The sequence below is a fragment of the Argopecten irradians genome, chromosome 3, assembly GCF_041381155.1.
Source record: "Argopecten irradians isolate NY chromosome 3, Ai_NY, whole genome shotgun sequence".
NCBI lineage: Eukaryota > Metazoa > Mollusca > Bivalvia > Pectinida > Pectinidae > Argopecten > Argopecten irradians.
The window spans coordinates 25,549,148-25,576,871 of NC_091136.1; the positions used below are offsets into that span (position 1 = coordinate 25,549,148).

The 27,724-nt window shown below is 34.4% G+C and overlaps 2 protein-coding genes across 2 annotated transcripts; one reads left to right on the top strand and one right to left on the bottom strand.

Annotated features, from left to right (window-relative positions):
- Positions 1 to 633: 633 nt before the first annotated feature.
- LOC138317986 (putative N-acetylated-alpha-linked acidic dipeptidase) lies at positions 634 to 17,840 on the top strand. The gene is made up of 18 exons (XM_069259992.1): positions 634 to 1,130; positions 2,754 to 3,054; positions 3,977 to 4,102; positions 4,653 to 4,839; positions 5,112 to 5,208; positions 5,385 to 5,474; positions 5,776 to 5,861; positions 6,161 to 6,280; positions 7,461 to 7,546; positions 10,381 to 10,444; positions 11,010 to 11,077; positions 11,337 to 11,434; positions 12,700 to 12,790; positions 13,457 to 13,546; positions 13,887 to 14,052; positions 14,275 to 14,356; positions 14,645 to 14,737; positions 15,150 to 17,840. The coding sequence occupies exons 1-18, from the start codon at positions 841 to 843 to the stop codon at positions 15,358 to 15,360; spliced, it is 2,346 nt and encodes a 781-aa protein (XP_069116093.1). The 5' UTR covers positions 634 to 840; the 3' UTR covers positions 15,361 to 17,840.
- Positions 17,015 to 27,724, bottom strand: LOC138317987 (presenilin-1-like). The gene is made up of 10 exons (XM_069259993.1): positions 27,148 to 27,724; positions 26,486 to 26,715; positions 25,683 to 25,901; positions 25,160 to 25,380; positions 24,008 to 24,106; positions 23,235 to 23,324; positions 22,566 to 22,684; positions 21,167 to 21,284; positions 20,701 to 20,813; positions 17,015 to 20,318 (listed from the first exon to the last, which is right to left on the bottom strand). Exons 1-10 carry the CDS (start codon positions 27,319 to 27,321, stop codon positions 20,163 to 20,165), a joined length of 1,539 nt encoding a protein of 512 aa, XP_069116094.1. The 5' UTR covers positions 27,322 to 27,724; the 3' UTR covers positions 17,015 to 20,162.

The following is a 27,724-nucleotide window of genomic DNA, read 5'->3' on the forward strand; positions in this document are numbered from 1 at the left end:
TAGCTATTTCCTTTAGGTAAAATAGCATCCGTCTTCACCTGGAAACCAGAAAATCTGATCCCACCACAATGCCTCCTACAAAAGAGGTTATCACATAATGCATATCAAGTTACTTACGGGTAGATCTCAAACAGGTATTCACCGCATATTCATACTGTACTGTTTCCTTTTAGCGTATTGTTAATTTCTTTTTCCAATACTTACCAGGTATGATATCCTCGAGAGACGAGCTAAATATAGCACTGGTATAATATGACATGGCCACTCAGTGTTACTAGCCTAGTCTACAGCGCACTAGCTAGACACATTATCTTTACAAATTTGTTTTTTAATTAAAAATATATTATTGAGATGTTTTGAAGTTTCACAAACAATCTACGTTGTGGGCAGGACCAAGTAAAAGTGATATTTTTCTACCTTTTTCTCCCTTAAATCACCATTATCACTCTCTATAATATCACCGTTTCGACCCCAGATTTAAACATAACATATATAGTATGGATTGTTGTTGCAGACTTAACAATCCCCATTGTATAGGTTTTACAATCATTAATTAAATCCTGGTGTCTAGTTTTGTCCACTGTCACATACCTACAGTGTCACGGTACTAGGATTGCCATGTGGCTCGTTCCGTTTGGTCATTACAACTGATAGTAGTATACCGCTGTGATAAGGCTATGTGTGTACAGAGAGAGAACAGCACAACAGGGTCCTATTTAATCAGATTCTACCATATATAGAATGACTGTGGTGTGTACAACTACCTGAGTATACGGGCGACCAGTGCTCACCCATCAATGCATTATAGATAGAGGGCCAATATCCACATAACAAAACAAGATGATGTACGAACTGACAGACACGGACCATATCCTCACCAAGGCCAGGTATGGCAACCCTAGGAGACCTCTACTTATTTGTGGAATAGTTGCCCTAGTGCTGGGACTAGTGTTGGGTCTACTTATCGGCCGCTTTGGGCTGTGTCCAGACAGCGAACCAGCGTCTGCTTCCGAGAAAGATGGAGTATTTCTACCCGGTGTTTCAAAACAGATCATCCAAGATGGCGATCCATCGATTAGTGATATACTCATCAATAGCATCAGCAGTGACAACATCAGGCAATATCTTCGGTATGTATGGCAGCAGTATGTATGTATCACTGTTGTGTTTCAGAACAGACAGTGTGTCTGTCATTTAGTCTCCGTGAGATTTGTCAAAAATAGACCTGCTTTAAAGCTGACAATCGATTTCTTTCACTAATTAAATCAATGCTTATAATCTTGTATAGGAGAACGTGTGTTGCGAAAAAAGTATATCATTTGGAATGACGAAGAACATCATTTACCTTCTATAATGATCGCTTGTTGACAAGCAATTGAAAGAGAATGTTTCACCTGAATCGGTAGAGTATTTGCGGTATTTAAAAACCTGTATCTATATTTACTTATACGAGACTTAAATCATCTGACAAAGATGTACCTCAATTGTGTCTAGACACTGAATGAAATCCTCTATAACTCGTTATGCTCTACCTACCTTGGTGAAGTAATATAAGATAAATGTAAACAAGTAAGGTTCTGTGTATTAAAACTCATTATGCCCAAGGCCGGGTATTTCCTTGCCAAGGTATAAATGCAATATAAACCATATACTGCTTGAATTATGGCTTTTCATGTAAACAAAAGTGAGGGTCAAATTGTAAACTAAATGCAAATAAGAGATCAAGGGCATAGTCAGTTTGTTTTGTATGTGTGTGTGTATATATATATGTATGGCAGTTATATGGTACTTGTATCTAGCTGGTACGGTCATATGAGTATTTTAACCCCTCAAACATAACGTTTAAAATAGTAACGTGTGACGTATCATGTACATACAATATTTACATCGATAGTTTGTACTACTGGTTGTAAACTGAAAAATGTACTATTAACATTCAAGCCTAGAAGAGCTGTAAAATGTAATATTTACATTAAGTCATGGAATAACTGTAAATTGTAACATTTACATTCAGGCATGGAACAATTGTAAAATGTTGCATAATTACATTCAGGCATGGAATAACTGTAAAATGTAACATTTACATTCAGGCATGAAACAACTGTAAAATGTTCAATTGTTACATTTGCATTCAGGCATGGAACAACTGTAAAATGTTACATAATTACATTCAGGCATGGAACAATTGTAAAATGTTTGGCATGGAATAACTATAAAGTGTTAAGTTGTAACATTTACATTCAGGTATTGAACAACTGTGAATTGTAATATTTACATTCAAGCATGGAAAAACTCAAAATTCTGGTGACACAATTTTTTGTATGCTATAGGTTATTGTATTATAATTAAACATGATCAATTATAAACAAAAGTAATATCAGTGTCCATGTTCGGCTGCGGCGTGTTGAACCAAAATTGATGTCATGTCCAAACAGTTGGTGTTTGGTTTTTTTTTTTTTTTTTTTTTTTTGTAATCGATCTCTCTTCATCAAATATAGCTGTGATACATTATTAAAACACGCTTTCAACTGTTCATTAACAATGTGGTATTCAGTTAAATCGTCAATAAAATAATGATTTCGTAATCTGTCGTTCTATCGTTGTTAATCTGACGAACGTTTTGTCGTAAAACAACTTCTAAACATAACAGAGTATTTAAGAAAGATTCTGTTTCATAATCTTTAAACTCTCTTCATTTTCCTACGCCCCTCCTATTTCGTTTTCTCTTCTTCCTATCGAACAACTGTTTACAGAGACCTCTCAGAGTTACCCCACCTGGCGGGGACGGAAGCTGACTTCAGCCAGGCTAAACAACTACACGACTTTTGGAAACAAGAGGGACTTGACGAGGTCTACGTCACACCGTATGACGTCCTATTGTCCTACCCCAACGTCACTGATGACGAAATGATGAACCGGATAGAGTTGATCAACTCCACCGGTGGTGTAGTGTACCAGTCCCCACTAAGGGAGGCAATCCTTGACCCGAGTGAGAACAAGAGTGGTGTAGTGCCACCCTTCAATGCCTACTCCCTTCCAGGGGACATATTATCGGTAAGGATATCTGTGGTTACAAATGTAGTGAAACAATAATGAGTATATATGATTGTTCTACACCACTACCAATACTTGTAAGGGTCGTCTGTCAATTGAACCTGTCGGTCCATGTCAACGCATATCGCCAGATCGTGTTTACACATTATTGATATACACGTATATATATATCCAAATATTTGCTGCTGGCTTTGTATTTAATTACTTGTCACAACTGTATTTGCTATTGAATTAACAAAAACCACCTATTCGCCCTTTAATGTTATCGAGTCAAATTGTTTATGTAATATTTAGTATTTGTCAATATTTTGTAATATATGTATATCCTAATTACGTTTTGTAATTTGTCATTTCCTGCACTACTCGAAATACTGTAAACCAGCTTTCTTCCGCGTGCAATTTATCTTCGCGATCGCAAGTAAGATAACTTGGCAAAGGTCTAACTCCGCGAAGCAGTAATGTTATTCGCGAAAATTAGTCTCCGTGAACTTGCTTTGAAACGGAAATCGTGAAAATCAATCACCGTGAACTTGGTTTGAAACGGAAATCGCGAAAATTAGTCTTCGTGAACTTGATTTGAAACGGAAATCGCGAAAATTAATCTCCTTGAACTTCATTTGAACCGTGAAAATTAATCTCCGTGAACTTGGTTTGAAACGGAAATCGCGAAAATAAGTATCCATGAAAGAATGTTGATTTATTTAAAGTAAGTTGTTATGTTTTAACCTAATAACAAAATACGTGCCTTCATTTGTGTTTCTCCATTTTCACGCTTGGATATTGAAGTGTCATCGAGTAATATAATGGAAGACAATCAAACATAAATGTAAAATTCTTTCATGCAGGACTTTATGAAACATTTTACTTTGGATAACACAAGTAGAAAATTAAACATATCTAAACTAATATTTCATCTTTCCAGGAACGTCTTTTCTACGTAAACTACGGCAGAGTAGAAGATTACAACGTGTTAGGTCCCAACGTATCCGATACTATTAATGGAAGTATTGTCATCGCTCGGTATGGCAAAATATTTAGGGGCGACAAGGTATGTATAACACACAACTGATTGTCATTTTTATCCATTATCTATTTATGCTACAAACCCGTAAAAGGCATCTTTTTAAAATATCTATATCATTATATAAAATTCACATGTAGAGAAACATATCAAGTTTTATGTGTCGTACTATTATTCCATGTTGCTTCAAATATCAATTAAATCAAGGTGATTTAGGAAATTACAAATGGAGTAGGTCTTCAAGAACGTCATATTTGAATGGGCAGGAGAGCAAGAATTTCTTTGACAAAAGATTGTTTTTGTTGTAATTCCTCGTAATACACTTTTTAATCCCTTAAATTTCATGAAAATTTAGGGGAGCTCACAAAAATCCAACATTTTATTTCAAAGTGATTTTTCACACTTTTGCCCTAACAGTTTTGGTATCAACCCATATATATTTCAAATTTTGTAAGAAAAATTATGGTTTTGCATTAATGACGTTACAATTTGGGACTTTTAAAAAGTTAAACTTGTTTATATTGAATTTGACCTTCATTATTGAGTGATAAACATTACAACATTGTCTTCGTTATAGGTCAGACTAGCAGCCCTTCATGGCGCCAGTGCCATCATCATCTTCTCGGACCCAGCAGACTACACATTGGATGGAGACACGTCACGTGTCTATCCGAAAGACTGGTGGCTCCCTCCATCGGGGGCACAGCGTGGTACAACCTTTTTGGGCTCTGGGGATCCTTTGACCCCAGGTTACCCTGCAATAGGTTTGTTACCAACCAAATTGTCTTAGAAATGTACGATGTTATTTTGGCGATGTAAAACATAGAAGAAATAGAAGTCACATATAATACTTCTTATCTGTTATCAAGAGTGGGGTTTTTGTGTCTTTCTCCCTTGTGTTCAACTTTGTTTCTGTAATTAGTGATAAGAAAACTTTCCCACACAACGCAATTCTTTATTATAGAAATTATTGAGTTTTTGGTTATATAAGAAGTTTTGACCTAACCTCCCGCCGATTCAATTAATCATTTTCCAGAGACGGCATTCCGAGTCGATGTGGACAGTCCAGAGGCGCAGCTTCCCACTATTCCGGCTCATCCTATCGGATACGGAATAGCCCAGAAGATCCTGGAGTAAGCGGATTTATATTTTCATTAAAAAGATGACAGTTCCTAAGTGAATTGCCTACTGCCGTTATTTCTAGCAAATCAATCATGCTCTGATTTATTCGGCATATGCTCTCATGAATATTGTAAATGAATCCTCCGAATTAATTCGATATGAAATAATAATGCTTACTATCATGTAGGCAGATGTCTGGGGAGGCTGTTCCAGCAGAGTGGCAGGGCAAGCTAAACCTTACCTACAGATATGGCGGCGAAATGAAGGAGACTGGCTGGTACGTCATCAATAACGCGACATCCGGGCAATATTCGATCCCATGCTTTAGAAATTAAATTACTTCTATTAAAAAAGTTACACGATAATCTACTTTACAGTATTTCTTAATGTTAAAAAATGTTTATTGATTCTGTTGTGCAACTGAGCATGCATGAAGGAATGTAACTTTAAGAATTCCGTTCATTTTACAATTATATCTAGCAATAGAACCAAGTATTCTTACTCCACTCTATACTACCGTGCCCTATATATATACAAATATATAATTAATGTGTTATGCAATGTATTCACCGTTGTAGGAAAATTCGGATGTTCATTTCCACCCAGAGCGAGATACGTAGAACGTATAATGTATTCGGCATCATTCGTGGAGCCATAGAGCCAGGTACACACATCCACCAATGCATATTTTATGATCTGGAAAACTCGCTGAATACTTCACCTTTTCGTTTTAAACAACAATGCTATGACCTAGTTTCTGAACGAACATGTATACTATAAAACAGTTGCTTTTTGCTAACCGAGTTAATCAAACTTTAATGCATGAAATGACAATGCGGTAAAAATTTAACATTAAAGGCTATGGAATGACACGCATGTAAAAAATTTATCTCTTGGATGGTAATTGAAATATCGATCGATAAAAGCATCTTTTTTATTATTTCAATGTTTGATCGATTTCAGACCGGTACGTACTGATGGGTAACCATAGAGACGCGTGGGTGTTTGGAGCTATGGACCCGTCCAGTGGGACAGCCGTCATGAAGGAGGTGTCAAGAGTGATGGGCAATCTGGTCAAACAAGGTATTAAGGTCAAACTCCACACGAAATTGCACATATCCTAGATAAACCCCATCTGTAGAAAACGATTAATACTTCAGTCATGGTCTTGTAAAAAATGTGAAATTTACAATGGACTGTCGACGGATAGTATGGGCCACTAAGATAAACCACCAACCTACGGCCGCTACCAGACAACTATTCAACTTGGACACCGACATTCTGTCTAGAAGCGGGACATACCGTATGTTAGGATGTTTGTTGTCGGAAATATTTAGTTCTCTGTGTCTAGAATGGGACTAATTAACGTACCACGTGATACCCGATAACGTTTGTGCGGGACTAGTATCTCCAGTGGTGTTGGAATATAACTATTTGTAATCTTCCCGCTGAAATGACATTTGAGCGGGATATCATGTTTTGACGTCATTCCGTCACCAATAGAAACAATATCCCGCGCAAACGTATCGGTTAAGTTCGATTAGGTCGTATAGCGTGATTTACATAATAGATGAGCCTTCCATTGACAACTTTGGAGCGGAGATCATTACAACAATAAAACGAATGGAAGGACATTGTGCTCTCATATGATCTATAGCGAACATCATTTTAAAAAGTATGTGATACATCATATATCTATCATATATTTCTGTTTCATGAAGCATCATGCAAATGTTTACTGTATTAACAACTATATATACCCACGCTCATTCAGCTTTTGTATTTTAGTTAACAATTCTTTTGTCCATGTTTCTGTTCGCCTACTTTTCATATGATTTTTTTTTTCATTTTACATACTATCTTTATGATACACAGTATGTATTTTAACTGTAGCGTTTTATCAATGGTTTTATCAACGCCCTATTAAGAGCCAGCGTCATCTAAGGACATGCCATGTTTTTATGGTGGAGTAACGGTCAGTAATTGTAAACTATCCCATCTCATAATCGAGCTAGCGACCCAGTGATGGAGCGCTTTTGGTAATATGTTAGGACATATTAACCACTCAACGATGGATCCTTGATATGCCAATGAATATTTGGTATAAAAAATGCATGAAATACAAAAAAAAATCACAATAAAATCTTCTAAATTCGTCACCCTTGATCTTACCTCCTGTAGTCGTAGACAAGTTGTAAGCAGTATATCATTTGATACGTTTAATGAGCACGTTCAGTGATGTGTGACGAATTGTTTTCTGTAGGAAGATGGCGACCACGGCGGACTATCATATTCTGTAGCTGGGGTGCGGAGGAATACGGACTTATTGGTTCTAACGAATGGATCGAGGTAACAACATTTGTTCTAACGAATGGATCGAGGCAACAGGATATTTTGCATAACATAGTCCATTTGTTCTAACGAATGGATCGAGGCAACAGGATATTTTGCATAACATAGTTCATTTGTTCTAACGAATTGATCGAGGGAGCAGGATATTTTGCATAACATAGTTCATTTGTTCTAACGAATGGATCGAGGCAACAGGATATTTTGTATTACATAGATCATTGGTTATAACGAATGTATCGAGGGAATAAAATGTTTCGTATAACATAATTCATTGGTTCAAACGAATGGACTGAGGTAACAAAATATTTTGTAGTACAATAATGCATTCGTTTTAACGAATGTATAGCGGTAACAAGATATTTGGTATTACATAATCCATTGGTTCTTACAAATGGGCAGGGGTAAAAGGATGTTTTGTATTCCATAAGTCATTGGTTCTAACGAATTCGTAGACTAGCAGGCTATTGTTTTAAGTAACTAAATCTAGCATACATCACGCTGCCAGTTATAATATATGAATTCTTTTCTGCACCACTGATAAATTTTAATATCTTACAGGACACTTTAAAATATATATTACTTTTTGTATGGAACTATAGATTTAAAAGTAATTGTCATTGATAGATCTTTTTGATTGTTTATTAACCATCACACCATCTTATATCTACCCATGTACAGGTCAGTGGTAGATGTTTTTGGTTGTTTATTAACCATTACACCATCTTATATCTACCCATGTACAGGTCATTGGTAGATCTTTATGATTGTTTATTAACCATCACACCATCTTATATCTACCCATGTACAGGTCATTGGTAGATGTTTTTGGTTGTTTATTAACCATCACACCATCTTATATCTACCCATGTACAGGTCATTGGTAGATGTTTTTGGTTGTTTATTAACCATCACACCATCTTATATCTACCCATGTACAGGTCATTGGTAGATGTTTTTGGTTGTTTATTAACCATCACACCATCTTATATCTACCCATGTACAGGTCATTGGTAGATGTTTTTGGTTGTTTATTAACCATCACACCATCTTATATCTACCCATGTACAGGTCAATGGTAGATGTTTTTGATTGTTTATTAACCATACACCATCTTATATCTACCCATGTACAGGTCATTGGTAGATGTTTTTGTTGTTTATTAACCATCACACCATCTTATATCTACCCATGTACAGGTCATTGGTAGATGTTTTTGGTTGTTTATTAACCATCACACCATCTTATATCTACCCATGTACAGGTCATTGGTAGATGTTTTTGGTTGTTTATTAACCATCACACCATCTTATATCTACCCATGTACAGGTCATTGGTAGATGTTTTTGATTGTTTATTAACCATCACACCATCTTATATCTACCCATGTACAGGTCATTGGTAGATGTTTTTGATTGTTTATTAACCATCACACCATCTTATATCTACCCATGTACAGGTCATTGGTAGATGTTTTTGGTTGTTTATTAACCATCACACCATCTTATATCTACCCATGTACAGGTCATTGGTAGATGTTTTTGGTTGTTTATTAAACATCACACCATCTTATATCTACCCATGTACAGGTCATTGGTAGATGTTTTTGTTGTTTATTAACCATCACACCATCTTATATACCTACATGTACAGGTCATTGGTAGATGTTTTTGGTTGTTTATTAACCATCACACCATCTTATATCTACCCATGTACAGGTCATTGGTAGATGTTTTTGGTTGTTTATTAACCATCACACCATCTTATATCTACCCATGTACAGGTCATTGGTAGATGTTTTTGGTTGTTTATTAACCATCACACCATCTTATATCTACCCATGTACAGGTCATTGGTAGATGTTTTTGGTTGTTTATTAACCATCACACCATCTTATATCTACCCATGTACAGGTCATTGGTAGATGTTTTTGGTTGTTTTTATAACCATCTATTCTACCAGACGCATGTAGATTTTTGTTTATTTATAACCATCTATATCTACCATGTACAGGTCATTGGTAGATGTTTTTGTTGTTTATTAACCATCACACCATCTTATATCTACCCATTACAGGTCATGTAGATGTTTTGTTGTTTATAACCATACACCATCTTATATCTACCCATGTACAGGTCATTGGTAGATGTTTTTGGTTGTTTATTAACCATCACACCATCTTATATCTACCCATGTACAGGTCATGGTAGATGTTTTTGGTTTTTATAACATCACACCATCTTATATCTACCATGTACAGGTTTGGTAGATGTTTTTGTTGTTTATTAACCATCACACCATCTTATATCTACCCATGTACAGGTCATGGTAGATGTTTTGTTGTTTAACCATACACCATCTTATATCTACCCATGTACAGGTCATTGGTAGATGTTTTTGTTGTTTATTAACCATCACACCATCTTATATCTACCCATGTACAGGTCATTGGTAGATGTTTTTGATTGTTTATTAACCATCACACCATCTTATATCTACCCATGTACAGGTCATTGGTAGATGTTTTTGGTTGTTTATTAACCATCACACCATCTTATATCTACCCATGTACAGGTCATTGGTAGATGTTTTTGGTTGTTTATTAACCATCACACCATCTTATATCTACCCATGTACAGGTCATTGGTAGATGTTTTTGGTTGTTTATTAACCATCACACCATCTTATATCTACCCATGTACAGGTCAATGGTAGATGTTTTTGGTTGTTTATTAACCATTACACCATCTTATATCTACCCATGTACAGGTCATTGGTAGATGTTTTTGGTTGTTTATTAACCAACACATCATCTTACATCTATTTATGTACAGCAATACGTGAAGAACCTGGCAGCCCGTTCGCTTGCCTACATCAACGTGGATATAGCCGTAGAAGGTTGGTACTCTTATTTGTTCCGGAAGAAAAGTCTAAAATTAGTATTTATTTTAGTATTTAAGTATAGATGTAACATGGTTACCGCATTTTGATTTTAAAAGTACATGTAGCAATATTTACTTACTACATTGTAATAGTATATATATATTAATATTTCCACGATAATCATTTTGAATTATGTGGTTAAAAATCAATTCGTTTTAAATTATTCAAAATCTTCATTTTTTTCAAATGCATTTAATTAAGGATCACATGCATATTAATTTATATATGAATATTACAAAATATAATCCCATGTCTTTCGTCATGCGTCAGACCTTTATGCGTTCCATGGGGTAATGTTTACAGAAAGAAACAGAAGAAACTTAACTTAAGTACAACGTTCAATGCTTAGCAAGATCCAGACTATCACAAAGAGACACAATACAAATATACGACAGCCTCCCAAAAACATACAGACACCCATACACACAACACATCGCATACAAGAAGGCCGTCCTTAAATCTACCTAGCTTTTTAGAATTTAGAATTTAAATTCATTTGTTTGTATTTTGATCTCCATAGGAAACCACACTATTTATATAGCTGGGACACCTCTGATGTATCGGACTTTATACGACGCTACTAAAAAGGTAAATGTTGTCTGTATTTGTATCATTAGATTTTTACATTTCTGTATGACAAAATATTGGCAAGAGATGAATTAATGTGACGCTCATTAATATCGGCGTCGATGCATGGCGGCTCGCTGCAATCGGAATAGTTTTTTCTTACTACCATTCTCGCTTGAACAGCTCAAGCAGTTTTCAAAGTTGAGTAATACAAAATATTTTTTTTCTACATTGTTTCAGTAATGAAAATATTGAATTCTACTTGAAAATATCATTTCAGGTGAAAAATCCTAGTGAGGAGGACGTTTCCAGAGGCATGCCAAAAGTTTATGATAAATGGCTCAACACGAGTGCTGTAAACGGATCTTCTAAACCAAAGTACGTCACAACAACCACGAAATGTACATGGGTCTAATACTAAAACATTCGATAAATAATTGATTATACATTGGATAAGAAACAGTCTGAGAAAATTCATAGTCATCTAACCATACTGTATCTGCATCGGGATATTTTTATCTTTACTAATTTATTATTTTGTTTTTTTAGTTTTCAAATCTATTATCATTCTGTCTACGTAATCATAATAACAGAGCCATATTTCCATATCAATTTGGAAATGTGTTGCTAAATATTTCCCTAAATAAGACTATCCTTCCATTTCCAAACACGACGTTATCTTTATAGCACCCCACAAACTGTAACAAATACTGCAGCTGGCTTCTTTCATTCGGGAATAACCTAAAACGATGTGTTATATTATGTAGATATAGCACAAAAAAACTGGGTATTATCTTAATTAACCGCGAAGATGAGAATATACTCATTTTGTGTATATCTCCATAATATAAAAATAATATCTTCCAAATTCATTGACGGAAATCATTATACCGTCGTTTTGCCAATCATAAGCGGGCAAGCGGCATTAAAAACGGCAACGTTATTTTTTTTCTTTTATTTAAGCATTGATGTCACTATTTTTTAATTTTATCGGGTTATGAAAAAAAAATTGTTTGCAAACTGTGTGAATCCCCGATTTGCAAACAATTTTTTTTCATACCCCGATAAAATTAAAAAATAGTGACATCAATACTTATAATTAATTTTACACTCTATTTGATAAAATGAAGTATGTTGAAATGTAACATTAAAGTGGTTTTTCAAGGGATTTTTTCCGAATCAATACGCAACGTCAATGTCTCTATTGTGACGTCACGATAACGTCGGGGTTTCGCGCCATTCTCTGATGGTTTTTTTCACAGTGGTATGCAAAAAAAAAAAAATGGCCAATCAGAAAGCCAGATTTGGTATGAAAACAAAGAAAAATTAATTATAAGCTGATGAAGTAAATTGCCAATGTAAATTATCGTTGCAATAAACATTAAGTTACTAGGCAATAAAGAATAACAAATATATATATAATATATACACGTAGTCAGTTATTTTCATCATTTTCTATATATAAATCTATATTCAGTTACATGCTTTGCAAAAAAAAAAAAAAAAAAAAAACACACAACAACAGCTATTAATGCTTCTCTTAAAAAATATACCATGAAAATATTTTTCGTTATCAATATTTAACAACAAATCATTGCTTATTGTTTAATTGCCATAACCCAGTCTAATACCCAATTTGACAGTATACCGTTACTTGGCGCCGGCAGTGATCATGCCAGGTTTGTGCAGTTTGTTGGACTCCCTTGCGCTGACTTATCTTACACGTACGATGAAGTAAGTATTAACCATAGTACATATCAAACAATCAATCTCTGTCCTAAGCAATTATGGAGTATATTATCAAATAAAGGTGGTTAAATCAGCCAATCTAATTAAAATTACACTTGTAATTCCTCTCCACCACGAGTCTCTACGATACCTATAATTCAGATTGATACATCAACTTGTCGGAAACATATCTCACTATTAATAAGCGTCGTTTAGTTTTTCAGTAACATTGCTTATTTCATCTATCTTTATCTATCAAGCGATAGTCATGACTTTTGTCAAAATAAACAACGCGTCGAATATTGCAGTCTCTCGGTTGGTTAGCATATAAATAATCTAAAATCGATCGTACGAGTTATACAAAAATAAATCAAAGTTTATTTTCAGCAGGGTGCTTATATATTTGTGGGAAGCTTCTTGCACTGACGTTGTTTATATCCCAAACCTTAGTGTTTTACATACTTCTTAAACCTTGCATTTTAATGACAAAAACTGTTAAATACCTGATTTGGCACTTTTAGTTTATCCACTTGATAAAGTCATACATTTATCTTTGAGATCGGAAGAATACATATAATATATAATTGCGCCTCTCGATTAGCCGCTTCATGAATTATATAAGTCAGTGTGTGTCATATATTATAAAGAGGACTTTTATTATACACTTTACAGAAGAAGTACCATCTGGGATCCTACCCCCTCTACCACTCAGTGTACGAGACCTTCTATGCCATGGACAAACTCGTGGACAGAGGTTTCAAGGTAAGCGACTGCTCAGTCTAATCGTCCATATATATAGATATGTGATAATGACGTTTCTCTTCCACTAACTGCAACAACAAAATGTTTTGATTGCATAAAAACATGGTTTAATCGATGTCTTAATGAAGGGTTCGCGACAGTGACCGAACACACAATTTTTGAGAAACGGATTTAAATTCAAATGTTGATGCCACAAAATAGACGATCCATGACCTTTCTTACGTAGCGGGTTGACACTTTACCTATTAATTAATTATAAGCAACCGTAGTAACATTGTATGTCATATGACACCAATAAATACAGAGTTATATAGCTAACAAACGTATAATTTCTCTACAGCGTCATGCAGCATTGGGACAGATAGTATCGGAAATGTGTCGTAATCTTGCAGACAGTCTCATCGTGCCTTTTGATGTCCTGGACTTTGCAAACGAGCTTAATGAACTAGTCCGAAGTCTGGACAAAGATCATGGTCAACTACTCAGGAACAACGCGGTTCGGTTTGGTAAGTATTTACCGGCATTTTTGATGCAAGGTTCGAAATCCCATATTTTGTTCTCGAATTTGTCCTTGCTCTGTCTTTGAGAGAAAACAGGTATAAAACATGATTTCGTCAGGAATGAAATGTGATATAACAATATCTGCGTCCTCTGCAGACGCAACAAGATTCAGAATAGTGCAGTTTCGAAATATATCCCTCTTATATAATGCCTTGTTATTTTCAAAGAATGGCTCGAACAAGCAGCACAAAACTTCACAGCGGAGGCCCGCAAGTTCAAAACTCTGGTGGACAACGTCAATAAAAACAAGTAAGTAACATGCATCAGACGATATTATCAGACACTTCAATGCGCATTCGACAGGCTCATTAACTGCGGTTTAAAGCGCTAACAGCTTACTAACAAGAAGTAACAAAGTATGATTTGGATAGGAGATATAATGAAGGGAAATGATATTTGTGACTTTTATTCGACACCTGTTTCGATGAGGCTTTGAATGGTATGCCGTTTTCTGGAGCACTCGTAATGACAACTCATTTGGTATCGTTATTTTGTCTTTTTTTTCAATTGTGACAATAATCTTTCTTCACTTTGTAGTCCATTTGCCATTCGACAAATCAATGATCAGTTAATCCAACTAGAAAGAGCCTTCATGGATCCCGCGGGACTCCCAAACAGGCCTTTAACCAGGTTTGTAGTGGTGACCTAAGGTTTTATAACTTTTTCAAAGTGAAAAGTATATAATGCATTATAATTAGATTATCCCTATACGAGATATATTCGTAAGAAATTTTTCAACAGCTCGACATGGAATAGTTTTAACAAGCAAAGTAAGAAAGCAATAGAGATAAAATGTCATTGTTTTTAAAACGTTTGTAAAACTAATGGATTATATGATTTTGTATACAATGAAAATATTAAGCAACTTCGTTTGAACTGAAAGAGTACGCATTATCAATTAAGTATTTGTAATTAACGTTTAAATTAAATTGCAAAAACACTCGATGAAGCATAGAACATGTATACAGTTCGTGCATAAATGAAAATTTCTCTAAGAAATCGGAAAGGGTGAACATTTAAACGAAAATTTCTTCATCAACAGACACATCCTATTTGCCCAGAGCAGTGTCGACTCTTACTCTGGCAGCAGTTTCCCTGGTCTTGTTGACGCACTATTTGAGATAGAGAAGGCGCCGCAAGCAGACCAGGAACAGAGGTGGAATGTGGTCAAGAAACATTTCTCAGTCATTGTGTTCACTATAGGGTCAGCACAGTCCACGCTCCGGGAGGTCACAAAGTTCATGCCAGACTGAGTTCAGGATATACACTGGACTTTCATCTGATCTCATCATTATACCATACGAATGTATCATTCTGTTGTATTCTTTAACAACGATTCTGCATTTTCAAATAACCTTGGCCCGAATTTTTCTGTCATTATATCGTCTTTTAAATAGGCATTGCATCGGCTCAAAGACGGTAGATCGGCAGGATAACTCGGATTAAGAATTACCTAAAGCAGTGAAGTTTATGAAAGTTATACTTATTCGTAATAGATGTGTATATATTACGAATACTTTTGTGATAGTCCTATCAGTTAGATTAATATCTATATATATTTGGTTGTGATTGCAAGGGAAACGACCCCAATGCCTTCAAAAGTGTCAACATCATTATTAGAGACTGTATTGACGGATCGCCAGCTGTCAATCAAACCGCACGTGACATTGCATTTTGCATTGTGTGTGTTAGATGGTTGGATAGAAACACGCGCGAATGCGAGCATGGGGCGTGGCTATTAGCATTCCGGCAATTGGTCAATTACGTGTTATGCTATAGCTACATCAAAGGAGAAGATTCCAACCAACGCGGACTTTTTAAAAAATAAATACAAAGCCAAAGAGCTAAATACTAAGATTTAAGTGACCACAGGCTAACAATTTACCTAGTATGAGTACGAGTTTCTAGTTTCATTATGGATCTTCAGATTTAAGAATTTGTGAGTTCAATGACGTGTAAAATTTTAGTACATTTGTTAGGGTTTTAGTGTATATGTGTGTGTATACGTGCTGTGAAAGAAGGAAGACAACTGCTGTTTGAATGGATGCCATATCTTGATATTAACGATAATGAATTTTCTGTAGAGCACACTCATTCAATCCTGAAGACTGGAGCAAAGAATACAAAGAGTTGTGCCACAATTCAGACTTGTAAACCCCTTATTATGTTCATCAGAACAATAGCAGCTACAGACAGTAATGAACAAGAAAATTGTATTTTCAAATCATTATTTTTATATATTATAATCTTAATACTATATATGAACTTGAATGAATATATAATATCAATGCTATATAGACATACTGCATACTATCAATAGGGTGATTAAATTTCCTTGTTAATAATTGTTTCTGGACTCGGATAATGTTCCAAATACAAGACACATTTTAAATATGGCGTAATACTGCATCAACATTTTCTTTATGGAGGTTTGAAGATAAAATATTTATAAAAGTATTTTATGATGTATTCAATCATTATTTTCACTACATGTTAAATTGCTGGTTTGTCCATTCATCATATGGAAATATATTTATGTAAGCGCTTATTTTAATGCACATCAACCAGAGAACATTGCACTAAATGTAATATTATGATTACAGATTATTTTTCTACGACAAGTATTATAGGTGCACAGTTTCCTCTCAAATTCAATTTTATCTACCAAATTATGCATGTTTGTTCTGTTTATTTGTTCGCTAGCTAACATATGATTTGTTTTCTCTCACAAAGTAATGTAGATCATTACATCACTATATTACATAGTATAATTATCCTACTATATACAGTATATTTCCAGCAGAACACCTGGGTGATGTTGCTCGCATGAACACGTATATATACGCGTATGTAACAAACAGTACCTGGTCTGCAACTCTGCATGAAAAATAATGAAAGACCTCAAAATAATGTCATATTTCCCATTTTATTGATGATTTAATTTAGAGTTCATGATGAAATTACATATAAATTCCCAATGTCTGTAGATACAAGGAGTGACATTGGTAAACGTTTTATAGTTTTATACCAATGTTTTTTGTATAAACCTTAGTAACATACATCCAAATGCATGATTGAATCGCTCAATTCCATGCATTCAATCTACGACATAGAGAACAAATTTTATCATCAAAACATAATTTGAGAAATTAAATATCAATTTGTGATTTTATAAGATATAAAGATGGACATGGGTAGTTTTTCTAGTCAGTATGCCTATACACTAGTACATGTAGATGTATAAACCCTTGTAAACAAATGTACATCAAAATACACGATAGAAACGCTCAATTGTATGCATTCAATTCTACACATGAAGAGAATCAATTTCATTAGCAAAACATAATTTAAGCAGAAAGCAAATTAGAAATACATGTTATAGAGGATACTTCATCGTGTTAGTTTTGCCTAATGACTTTTTATAGAGATATGCAATTTTACAGTATCCCATCTCTCTATCAATTTGTGTTATTTTGTCCATCCGCCACAAGACTAGATCTGAATATGCGTATTCAGGTAAATTTTGAAATAAACCATTTCATGATTTGAATTTTCAACTGATTTATTCCTATCAACGGAAATGAACTGGATTTGGCATATCAAAGTGCTTGAGTTAAGTTTTAGCTATCCTTTTTCAAAGTTAAAAAGGTAACTAATGAAAATGCCAATGTTAATGTATCTTTGCGGCAATAAAGTTTTGACCAATAAACAGATATATTGCTCCTTTGAAGTATTTTAGTGTTCCCTGTTCATTATACAGATGACTTAGTGTTTTTTTGTTCACCTCGATACACAGGATGTCATGTTTACCGTATATATACAACTTTATTTTCTTGGATACTGTATTTTGTCTTCGTGAATTTAAAAACATTATTAAATTCATTAATTCACGTTCATAAAATGTTACGGTAAGTTTTTTTTATATGATGTCAATATGTTTTATACCATTATTCACAAAAAATCAATTTGAATTAACATTGTATTTCACTTGTTATATTACGATATTACACGAAAAATTGTGGCTTACAGTACCATTGGTGTGGATGTTGTATCACAGCACAAAAATAACTATGTACATCAATGAACACACATAACCTTACCATATATTTATCATAAGCATCATTGTCATTAAACAATGACACTAACGAGCCCCTTGCCAGAACCACGTTAGAAGCACTTAATGCATTTCGCAGTGTGTATGTCACCACGATCAACACAGGCACATAAAAACTAATAAAAGAAAATAAATAAATACGGTAAACGTGTAAAGGAGAAGGTACGTTAAGACTCGAATATGGCCCCAAAATTAATTCTCCAGTAAAGGACAACATATTTTGCCATATAACAGTTGAATACATTTGCTAACACATAACATCCCGAAAATATCCCGCATGTGCCAATTATGTTCACTATGACGTCATCAACATGCAGTTTCCCGCCATTTTTCACAAAAATCCTTGAAAAATCATACTTTTTGAGTGGTTTTCTCTAAAAGTGAATGTGGCCGCCTTCGTGGAGCAGAAAGAGATTTTCACACGTTGTGTATCGTGTATTTATGCATATCCATGCAAAATATAAAGTTGCTCCAAGGTGGCGGCCAAATCCATTTCAAGCCTTTTCTAACCTAAAGATGATGAATTTCTAGCAAAATTTGGCGAGAAGAGGAAAATCATCAATTTGATGACGTCATAGGTGGAGCACATCGTGTACATGGTTATAAAAAGTTATGTTTTGATGAATGGCAAGTATGAGAGTATTTATTGATGTGAAATTGATGTGGATCAGAGTTAATATTTTTCGGCCTGAAAAATTAAGGCCAAATACTGGTCCTATCATATCTACTCCTTTATGCAAGGGAGGAAATTACGCTAATTACACGAAGGTCTCTTGATCGTGAAAATTTCCCCCAGGAGCAATATTTGTTATATGTATGAACTTTTTTGTTAGAAGTCTGAAAGTGTATTTATCGCAAAAATAACCACACTGCAAAACTTTTGTACATGCAAATAGCCAAATTAAACACTTGTAAAATATCCTTGTTTAAAGTATACTTAAACTGTGGAGATAAACCAAATTCTGCCTTTATTGGCTCCATAATTGATATTTTACTAAAGTGAGGACCATGAGGATTAGACATTCTATTCTCTATTACTATAGGTAATATACCTTTACTGACTGTCTCTATTCTTATCCAAACATGAGCAGCTTTACAAAGAGAAACATTAACTTTTATATGTTATGGAATAATTTCATTTTTTGTTGTTGAAGAACAGGCAAGACTACAAATAAATTATTTGTTAAATACGATAATCTCACGTGACTGGTTGCTTATCAAAGCACCAAAGGAAAACAATAAAGATTTAGTACAGTAGCAAGAACAACATTAACTTTACAACAAACAGGTTTAAACAGATACATCAAATTTCTACAGATTTTTCAGAGACTTGTATTGAAAATCATGTATAGAATTTTCAGTTTTTTTTTTAAACACCACACAGAAAAACATTTACATTTTAGAGATGGAAATGGAAAATGGAAAATAAAAAGGGTAAATAAAGAACAATTTCCATAAATTAAGAAAAACTAATATTCAAGATTTTTGACAGATTATCAAAACATTTCCTGAAATTTAGATTAATTTTAAATCAATACGTTGAAGGAACATAATATTTAACCTGACTTTGTCAAACAAATCTTCCTAAGCAAGTGTGTGTCCTGCTGATTTACAATCAGAACCAGAAATCAGTACAAGTCAATCATTTGACAGGGCAAGTCATGTATCAAACAAATTAAATGAAAATAGACACATTTATTTTAAATGACTGAGTCTACAAAAAATACATGGTCCCGCATGTAATTACAATTTGACCTTCACAGTTAGTGGAGAATATCCAAATACCTGTAGGTATACATACGACTTGTACACATACATACATGTAGGTACTCTGAATCAAGCACACCTGTATGTAAGTCAGACCATCTATACTTACAAGTTTCATACAATTACAGGTGAGAGACTGACACTGAAGAGCCACCTACTGGCAAGTACCGAGTACTATACGTACACCTGTCCAGAAGCCAGACGGTCCATAAATGGTGCTACAATTTCACTTGTTGCAAAATTGAATATCAGTCCAAATGTGATGGAGATAGGCAGCGCTGGAAGAGCTTTCTTAAATATCGCCAACAACAGCAGGGTAAAACACAGTCCCTATAGGAGAGATGAGGAATAGGGTAAATATTTAATGCAAATCTAATAACACTAAGTGACTTATACAACATATACATACTACACATATGAGTCTTCAGGGGTGAATGATTAAAGATGTCTGAATTATTATCAACAGATATTATATTTTTGAACATAAAAAATTATATTTTGTTGCGGTTTTCAACAAACACAATAAAAATTCATCAACTGTGGCTGAAATAGTGAAGTTTTAAATTAATACCAGAATTTTTCTCTATGTAACAAATAAAATCTTTCTCTATTATATTTAAGTTCCCAGAAATGTTCTTGACCGCAAATTTACCAAATTTAAACCCTCACAAGTAAAATTGACTATACAGTAGAATGAACTGGGAACACTTACTATAAGGATGGCAACAAAACAAGCCAGTGTAGTGTTCCAGTCACCATAGGACGAGGCTTTCCCTACCAATACGCTGTAGAAGATAAAGTCTCCCAGCCCGAGCTTTATTCCACCTAAAATACAAACACAACATTTTCTAATCATTCAAAACGAATTATCATATAAATATGTAACATTTCAAAATTCACAAAATTCATTACATCATGTTGAACATACATATATCTTAAGATGTAGGTATACAGTGACTCTCAACAAACTCATAAACAAAAAGTTCACAACTCAAGACTTATTTGCAGACAAAGGGCCCACACAACTGTGTATATAAATTCGTTTCAAAGTTTGGTATTGAAACAGAACTAACCACTAGCAATGTAAATAATAAAATTAATGTGAACAGGAAAAAAATATTTCATATAGTGAAGGTTTCTACAAAATAAAGCCCTAGAATGATTCCTGTGATACTTACGTTCCTCGTCCTGTTGAGCTGAGGATTGTGACTCCCGTGAGTCACTGGTTGGTCGTTGTGGTCGTGTTGTGGTGGTTTGTCTAGGTCTATCACCTAACGCTGCTACAGCATTCCGTGCCTGAATACAGAAAAATTGGTTTGGTTTGAATACCGAGAGAAAAACCACCTGTGGTAGGTACCTGGTAGCTGCCCCACATGGAATTCAAACTCGCGACCCATAGGTAGAGGACATGTGGTAATATGTCGGGACATCTTAGCCACTCGCCCACCGCGGCCGATTAAAATAAAGTAATTTGTGTGGGACTCTAAAATGTACTAAGACAATTTTTACTGTCTTATCATAGTTAGGGAAATCTGAATTTCTAATGCTCTCTTATCTAATCTTAATGGTAACATAAGCTTCAGAAACTTTGAAACATGTTCTCAGCAATATGGCATATATGATGTCATGGCAACAATGGTCCATCTTGACAAAAACAAAACGGAATGAAATCATGAACCAAGATGTAAATACAACCCACATCCTATCAAATGCTTGTTCATAGATTCTTACATGGCATTATCTTTGCAGGACAAACCCTTATAGAGCAAAATGGATATTTGAATAATTCATTTTTCTCTTTTGGCATTGACACTGAGAATAATGCTTATAATTTAATTAAGATAACTCACTCAGGTACTAATTAGGCATAAATTTCCGTGATTTAACTTACTTTTACGATAAAACAAATTGAGTTGTGGCGCAGTCATATCTTATCCAATAATTCAGTTTGGCCAATGACTGTGCCGCTTTTAAAATTCTCCGTTAAACCATTTTGTATATATGATGTTATAATACTTGAGGTACAATTCTTTCGGTCTATGGAAAAATAAACTCAAAGATCTAACCAATAGAAACGAGTGTAATATATGAAATTAAATTTTTTTTTAAATAAATCAATGTATATATATTCACATTAATTTATTTAAAGATGCTCCACCGTCGACAGAGCATGAATGATACCCATCATTTGTGCAATAATTGGTGTTTAATTGTATATATATATATGTCTAATTAACACAAAAAAGTGATTTAAAATCATTTATTTTTGCTTTCGGTGAATGCGCAATCAGTACTGCATTCCATATAGGACATAGTACTTATTTTATTATCTTGAAGTAAAATTAGAAGCTCAAACTTTTCAATGGTGGTAATGGTGTAAAGTAAGTAACTTTTGTAACTAAAGGAAAATACTAAATCGTTTCCTCAATTGTCAGCGGTGAAGCATCTTTAAATAGGAAAACTAAGAAATGAACAGAAAAAAATTACATCATTTACATCATTACATTATTTAATATCCACATCTATTCTGCATTAGAAGAAATGACATCCTGACAAAACACATCCTTGTAACAGTACCTCTGCGGAGTCTGTGCTATTCCCGGCCAAGATCTGTTCCCTTGCAGGATTCCCTGTAAATCCACCGTCATCGTCCTCAGATATGTTACCTGTAGTTAATCCTGCTCCTCTTGTAGCTGCTGAAATCCAATGTACATCATCCATTCAAATACCACAATTCCAGTTTTTGAAATTGTTTGGATTTTTGAGCTTCACAGAACAACACCTACTATAATTCAACCATTTTAATTTTTTGCATAATTTTGTGCGAGCTCAAACTTGAATTCTAATGTTTTGTAAATATTTGTACAGTACAAAATGTAAAATGAATGCATGATTGTCAGTAAGAGTCCTTGATAGAGAATTTACGTATTCACAAATCTCTTGAAAATAACAATTACATGATATACTGTAAACGTGAATATGTGCAGTATTAACAATTAACTCATCATTGTTTACTTTAATGTAATTTTGAGTGCTTTCTCATCCTTTCATCAATAATATGATTCCAAAGATTCATAGGTTTTTTAACTTGAGGGTTAGGAAGGTCCAGGAAGGAGAGCATATTTTTGAATTCTAAATTTACAATTACTTTAATGAATGTTTTATAAAATCATTAACCATGACAATGAATGCTTCTGGGAACCTATAAACATAACTAACAGTAATCTGATCATGAATACAGTGTACCTGTTATTTGCTGGTCATTCTTTGCTTTCTTTTTCTTCTTTTTAGAATTTCCTTCTGCCATTCCAATACCTACTGTCCAGATCATGGTAGCTGATGGTGAAAATACAGACTATAAGACACATGAACTGATGGATAATGTAGGAAGTTAAACATTTAAACTTTTTTAAATGTAGGAACATTTTCCTGCTCAATTTAATACAAAATCGGGTTAGGATTTATTCTAAATTTTCTTTATTATGTTAAAAGAATGTTTGTTTTATCTCCCAAAATCTAAATAAAATCTATATAACAGCATGCAATGTACTTGGACAGTAATAAGAACTAGAATTATGTCAGTATGACATGAAAAGTCGCTGCAACAACAGATTTTGATTGCTTCATCTTAAAAACAATATATCCTACAGTTCTGATGTTACCTACGAACCACATGTGTTGAATACCCTGGTAAAGCATGTGCCTTATTTTCAGAAAGTGTACTGTACAACAAATCTACTGCTAGTGACCAAAACTAGGTCCCATTTCTATTTGTGAACTGCAAAAATTTCAAGTAAGGATTATACTAATATGAACAGGTTGGTGACATGGTTATCGCTTGTTTATCTGGTGAACTGTCAATACCGGAAGTCAGCAGATGCGCATGCATTAACCAGAGACGGGTCCAACTTGCACATATCTTAATAAAGCCGCATAGCTTAGCCATTAGTAGTTTTAAACACAGTATTTAGACATCTGAATACATTCCAACAAAAACAAGATATTAGCTTTCTACATACAAGAGTAAATAAGAGCTGGAAATATAGGTTCGTTTCTCTTCTGAGCTGTCTCCACTAACATCCTCAGCGGACCCTTGGGGCATAACACAGCCACCAAGTCTGAAAAGCAAACGGAATCTAATTAACATATCTAACAAAATCAATTAGTAGTCATTTCTTTTCTTTTTTTTCCCTTCTTTTCACATCCTTTGTCATTTATGGACATGCCTGGTTTTGGCCTTGCAGGAAAATAAAAGTTTCCATAAGGTCATGTGTTAATCATATTACTCAAACACCCCTGAAGACACACTTGGACTCTTCTATTCCAAGGGCAGGAGCAGTCCATTATTGAATTCCAGGGGTGAATAGGGCAACAACCATTTTGTTACAGTACCCCACATGGATCTTGACCTTGTCCCCAGAAGTGGAGAACTAAATGTAAAATTTCAAACACATTAACCACTCTGCCACCTCAGCCCATTTTACATGTTTATCTCTATCTCTTTCACATGGAAATGTCTTTATATATCTTGAAACTGGTTCACATTCAAGAATCAAACTAATAAAAATATACAGCTTATGATTAGATATTTGAATTTTATATTTAATACCTCTTCTGTAAAGAGTTGTTTATACTTTTACATATGCATTTTTTTATTCTATAATCTTTATTTTTTTATTTTATACACTTTATTCCATGAATTTAGGCAAAACATTACCCTCACCACAAATAGTCCTTTACCATTTCTCTAATTATAAGTATCAATATTACACAGGAACTTATTCTCCTTCAGTTACATATACAGAGAATCAGAAAACACTGCAATAAGGGTCAGGTTCTGATGACCTTTACCCTCTCTTGTGACCTTTACTCTCTCTGTCATTCACTTTCAATATGTGTCTCTCTGGCTATAGCAGCAGGAGACACTTCATCACAGCATTTATAATTATAATATAATGATACATTCTTAGAGTGATATTGAATAAAATGACATGAGATAACACACATAAGTTTGTGTGAGATTTAACATATGTATCCTTGAAACAATAATTTGATTTGATAATCCAAAAGATCGCTAGAATATGTTTCCCTTGAGGAACACTATCAGTTCTTGATACAACGGAGGGGAGATATAGGGATCTGTATTCTGAGCAGGTTGCTATGGTACCTACCCCAGATGACCATGACCCCTAACAGGACCCAGGTGGTCCAATCTGGTAGATACTTGATGAAGATAAGTGACATGAGAGCTGAGATAATGATGAGGTAGGCCTGCTGGAGAATGAGAGGACCTTTCCAGTGAATACAGATCATTCCCATCACACCAAAGTTCCATATCAACAAGGCCACTGTGATGTAGTCGATGGGTACATTATAAGCCTGCAGCACCACTCTGTAAAGACAAAGAGTTATTACTGGTCAACAATTTTCTGTTATCTCATCGATGGATCTGGGCCCAGTTTCATCAGTATTCCATAAGTTAGTTTAGTTACTTTAATTTAACCTCATGACTCTAAAATATTAAAGCTACACTCAAAGTAGGTATAATTATGGATTTGGCTGATTCTACATTTAACTCATGAAAATGAATCAAGCTTATGCCTTACTTACTTAACACAGGTTTCAACCTAGTAAAACTACAAACTTGTAAATACTTACTTAATTTATAGATAGGAGAACATCATAAATACTTACTCAATGTATAAATAGGAGAACAGAAACAACAGCATAAGAGATGAGCCAACCAGCCATCCGTGTATAACCTTGTAGCACCTAAACTTGTAGAGAAGAAGCAGGAATGTGGTCATGACGATCACCACTCCCAGCAGGATCATCGCGTTAGCTAACGACTGCCATACTTTTGTTCCTGTTGTGGAGTCTGCTTTGTCACCATCATGGAATGGAGTATAGATTCTGAAACAAAAATATTACAATGTTTCATGTTATCAATGAATTGCTGTATTACAATATAATTTCTTTGATTTACAGTTATCTTAGTTCAGAGATAATGGGTTGGGACTGTAAAATATCAATTCTTTCCCTGTAGGCATGCAACTAAAACCAATTTGAATCTCAATGATTTTCCTTCCTAAGTTATTGGTATTTTCTATAAGTACTATATATATATACAAAAATAATATAACATTATTATACTATCAATAACAAAAGTAACATTATCAGTGATTTACAATATATGTACTTATTTCAGTGCAATAAAATTTACCGCAAAAGCTATCTTGAACATGATAATGTAACGATGAATTTATGCAATAAGTATTATGGCTATATAAACTAAAAAAGAAATTTAAATCAACGCAACCCAACAATATTTTACCACATCATTTATCTCACAAAAATCCCTACAATTAAACTACCACTAGAACATGTTTGTGTGCATTACTTTATGATATGATTCTTCTAATGCATACATAGAAAACAATTCAAAATTATTGTATGATACATAAAATTATAAACCTGGATTCAAATTGTACACTTACAAGTAGCCTGACTTTTTGGTGTAGAAGGTAACAGAGCTAATGGTAGCTACTACCACCATCATACACAGGGTGACCGGAGCAAACAACATGATGACATGTTTAGCCCCATACAGCATAACCTCTTCTTCATCTTCTTCTGCATCACCACTGGTACCACGCCGTCTCTGTGGAGGACGTGCAGGGCGAATTTCTGTTCTTGTTGCATCTGTTTGATCATCTTGATTTACTTCCTGTTCAACATATGACATAAAATCTTTATAAAAAAGATCTAATGTGATATATGAAAGTCATAATACAACATTTTTGTACATCATACAGTATATAGTTATTTAAATATAAGTGATGAGGTTAATTACGTGTACATCTAGTTCCATATTCAGAATCATTATATCTCATTTGATAACAGGAAATGTTTGATAAATATCTGTCAAACATTGATCATTATCATTCATGAGTTATATACATTATCAGACTTTTATCCACAGGCGTCTGCTTCTGATTTTGTTAAAAATATGATAACCTAACCTAGACTACTAAATAAACATATATTAGGGGTACAGTAGGTAGGCTATTAATGTTATATATATTCTTCCCAAACCACAAACAGATGACTGTGCTTTGATCATATCATTTTAAAATGTATTGGCTCATATTTTTATTACCATTCCGACGCCATTTCCCTGGTTGTCCCTGTTACGGCCTTCACCAAAGTCCTCATACTCCTCGCGGGTGACGGGTTGAGTCCTCCTACCCTGGTATGCTGCCCCGGTAGACATTAGTGGCCTGGTTTCACCAGCGGAATCAGTGGAATCGGAATCGCCCACTTTTGTACTCATACAGTCAAAAACTCAAAAATTATATCGAAGATAAATAAACTTAATCCATTGACGAATGTATCAGTAAATAACGTATTTGTTTACAATCACTCATCCATATAACAAACTAATTGTTGTTTTTCGGTTCACACAATAAAAGATGTGATCCAATCCCGGGCCCGTTTTGCGTTTGTCAACAAACCTCAGTGCGATCTCTGAGTCATCTATTAGGCCTATTTCGATTTAAAAACTTCATCATTTCAAACGAATGTTTATGTCACCGATTCTTCAGGAGTTTTCTAAATCAAAGGAGTGTTATAACCTCTACTCTCAAAAATGAGGTTAAATGTGTCCCTCAACTACCTTTTTCTCTTTCACTTACAATCGTTTTTGCCCGGAAGTGTAAAATAATCTCATGACACGG

Bases quoted from the DNA above. Each gene is read 5' to 3' on its own strand.
- LOC138317986 (XM_069259992.1), top strand. From the start codon at position 841: ATGATGTACGAACTGACAGACACGGACCATATCCTCACCAAGGCCAGG. The intron at 7,547-10,380 runs GTAACAACATTT...ATTTATGTACAG, and splicing joins GTTCTAACGAATGGATCGAG to CAATACGTGAAGAACCTGGC. The intron at 14,738-15,149 runs GTTTGTAGTGGT...CTTCATCAACAG, and splicing joins CCAAACAGGCCTTTAACCAG to ACACATCCTATTTGCCCAGA.
- LOC138317987 (XM_069259993.1), bottom strand. From the start codon at position 27,321: ATGAGTACAAAAGTGGGCGATTCCGATTCCACTGATTCCGCTGGTGAA. The intron at 26,716-27,147 runs GTAATAAAAATA...TATGTTGAACAG, and splicing joins AGGGAAATGGCGTCGGAATG to GAAGTAAATCAAGATGATCA. The intron at 24,107-25,159 runs GTAGGTACCATA...TTTGCTTTTCAG, and splicing joins AGGGGTCATGGTCATCTGGG to ACTTGGTGGCTGTGTTATGC.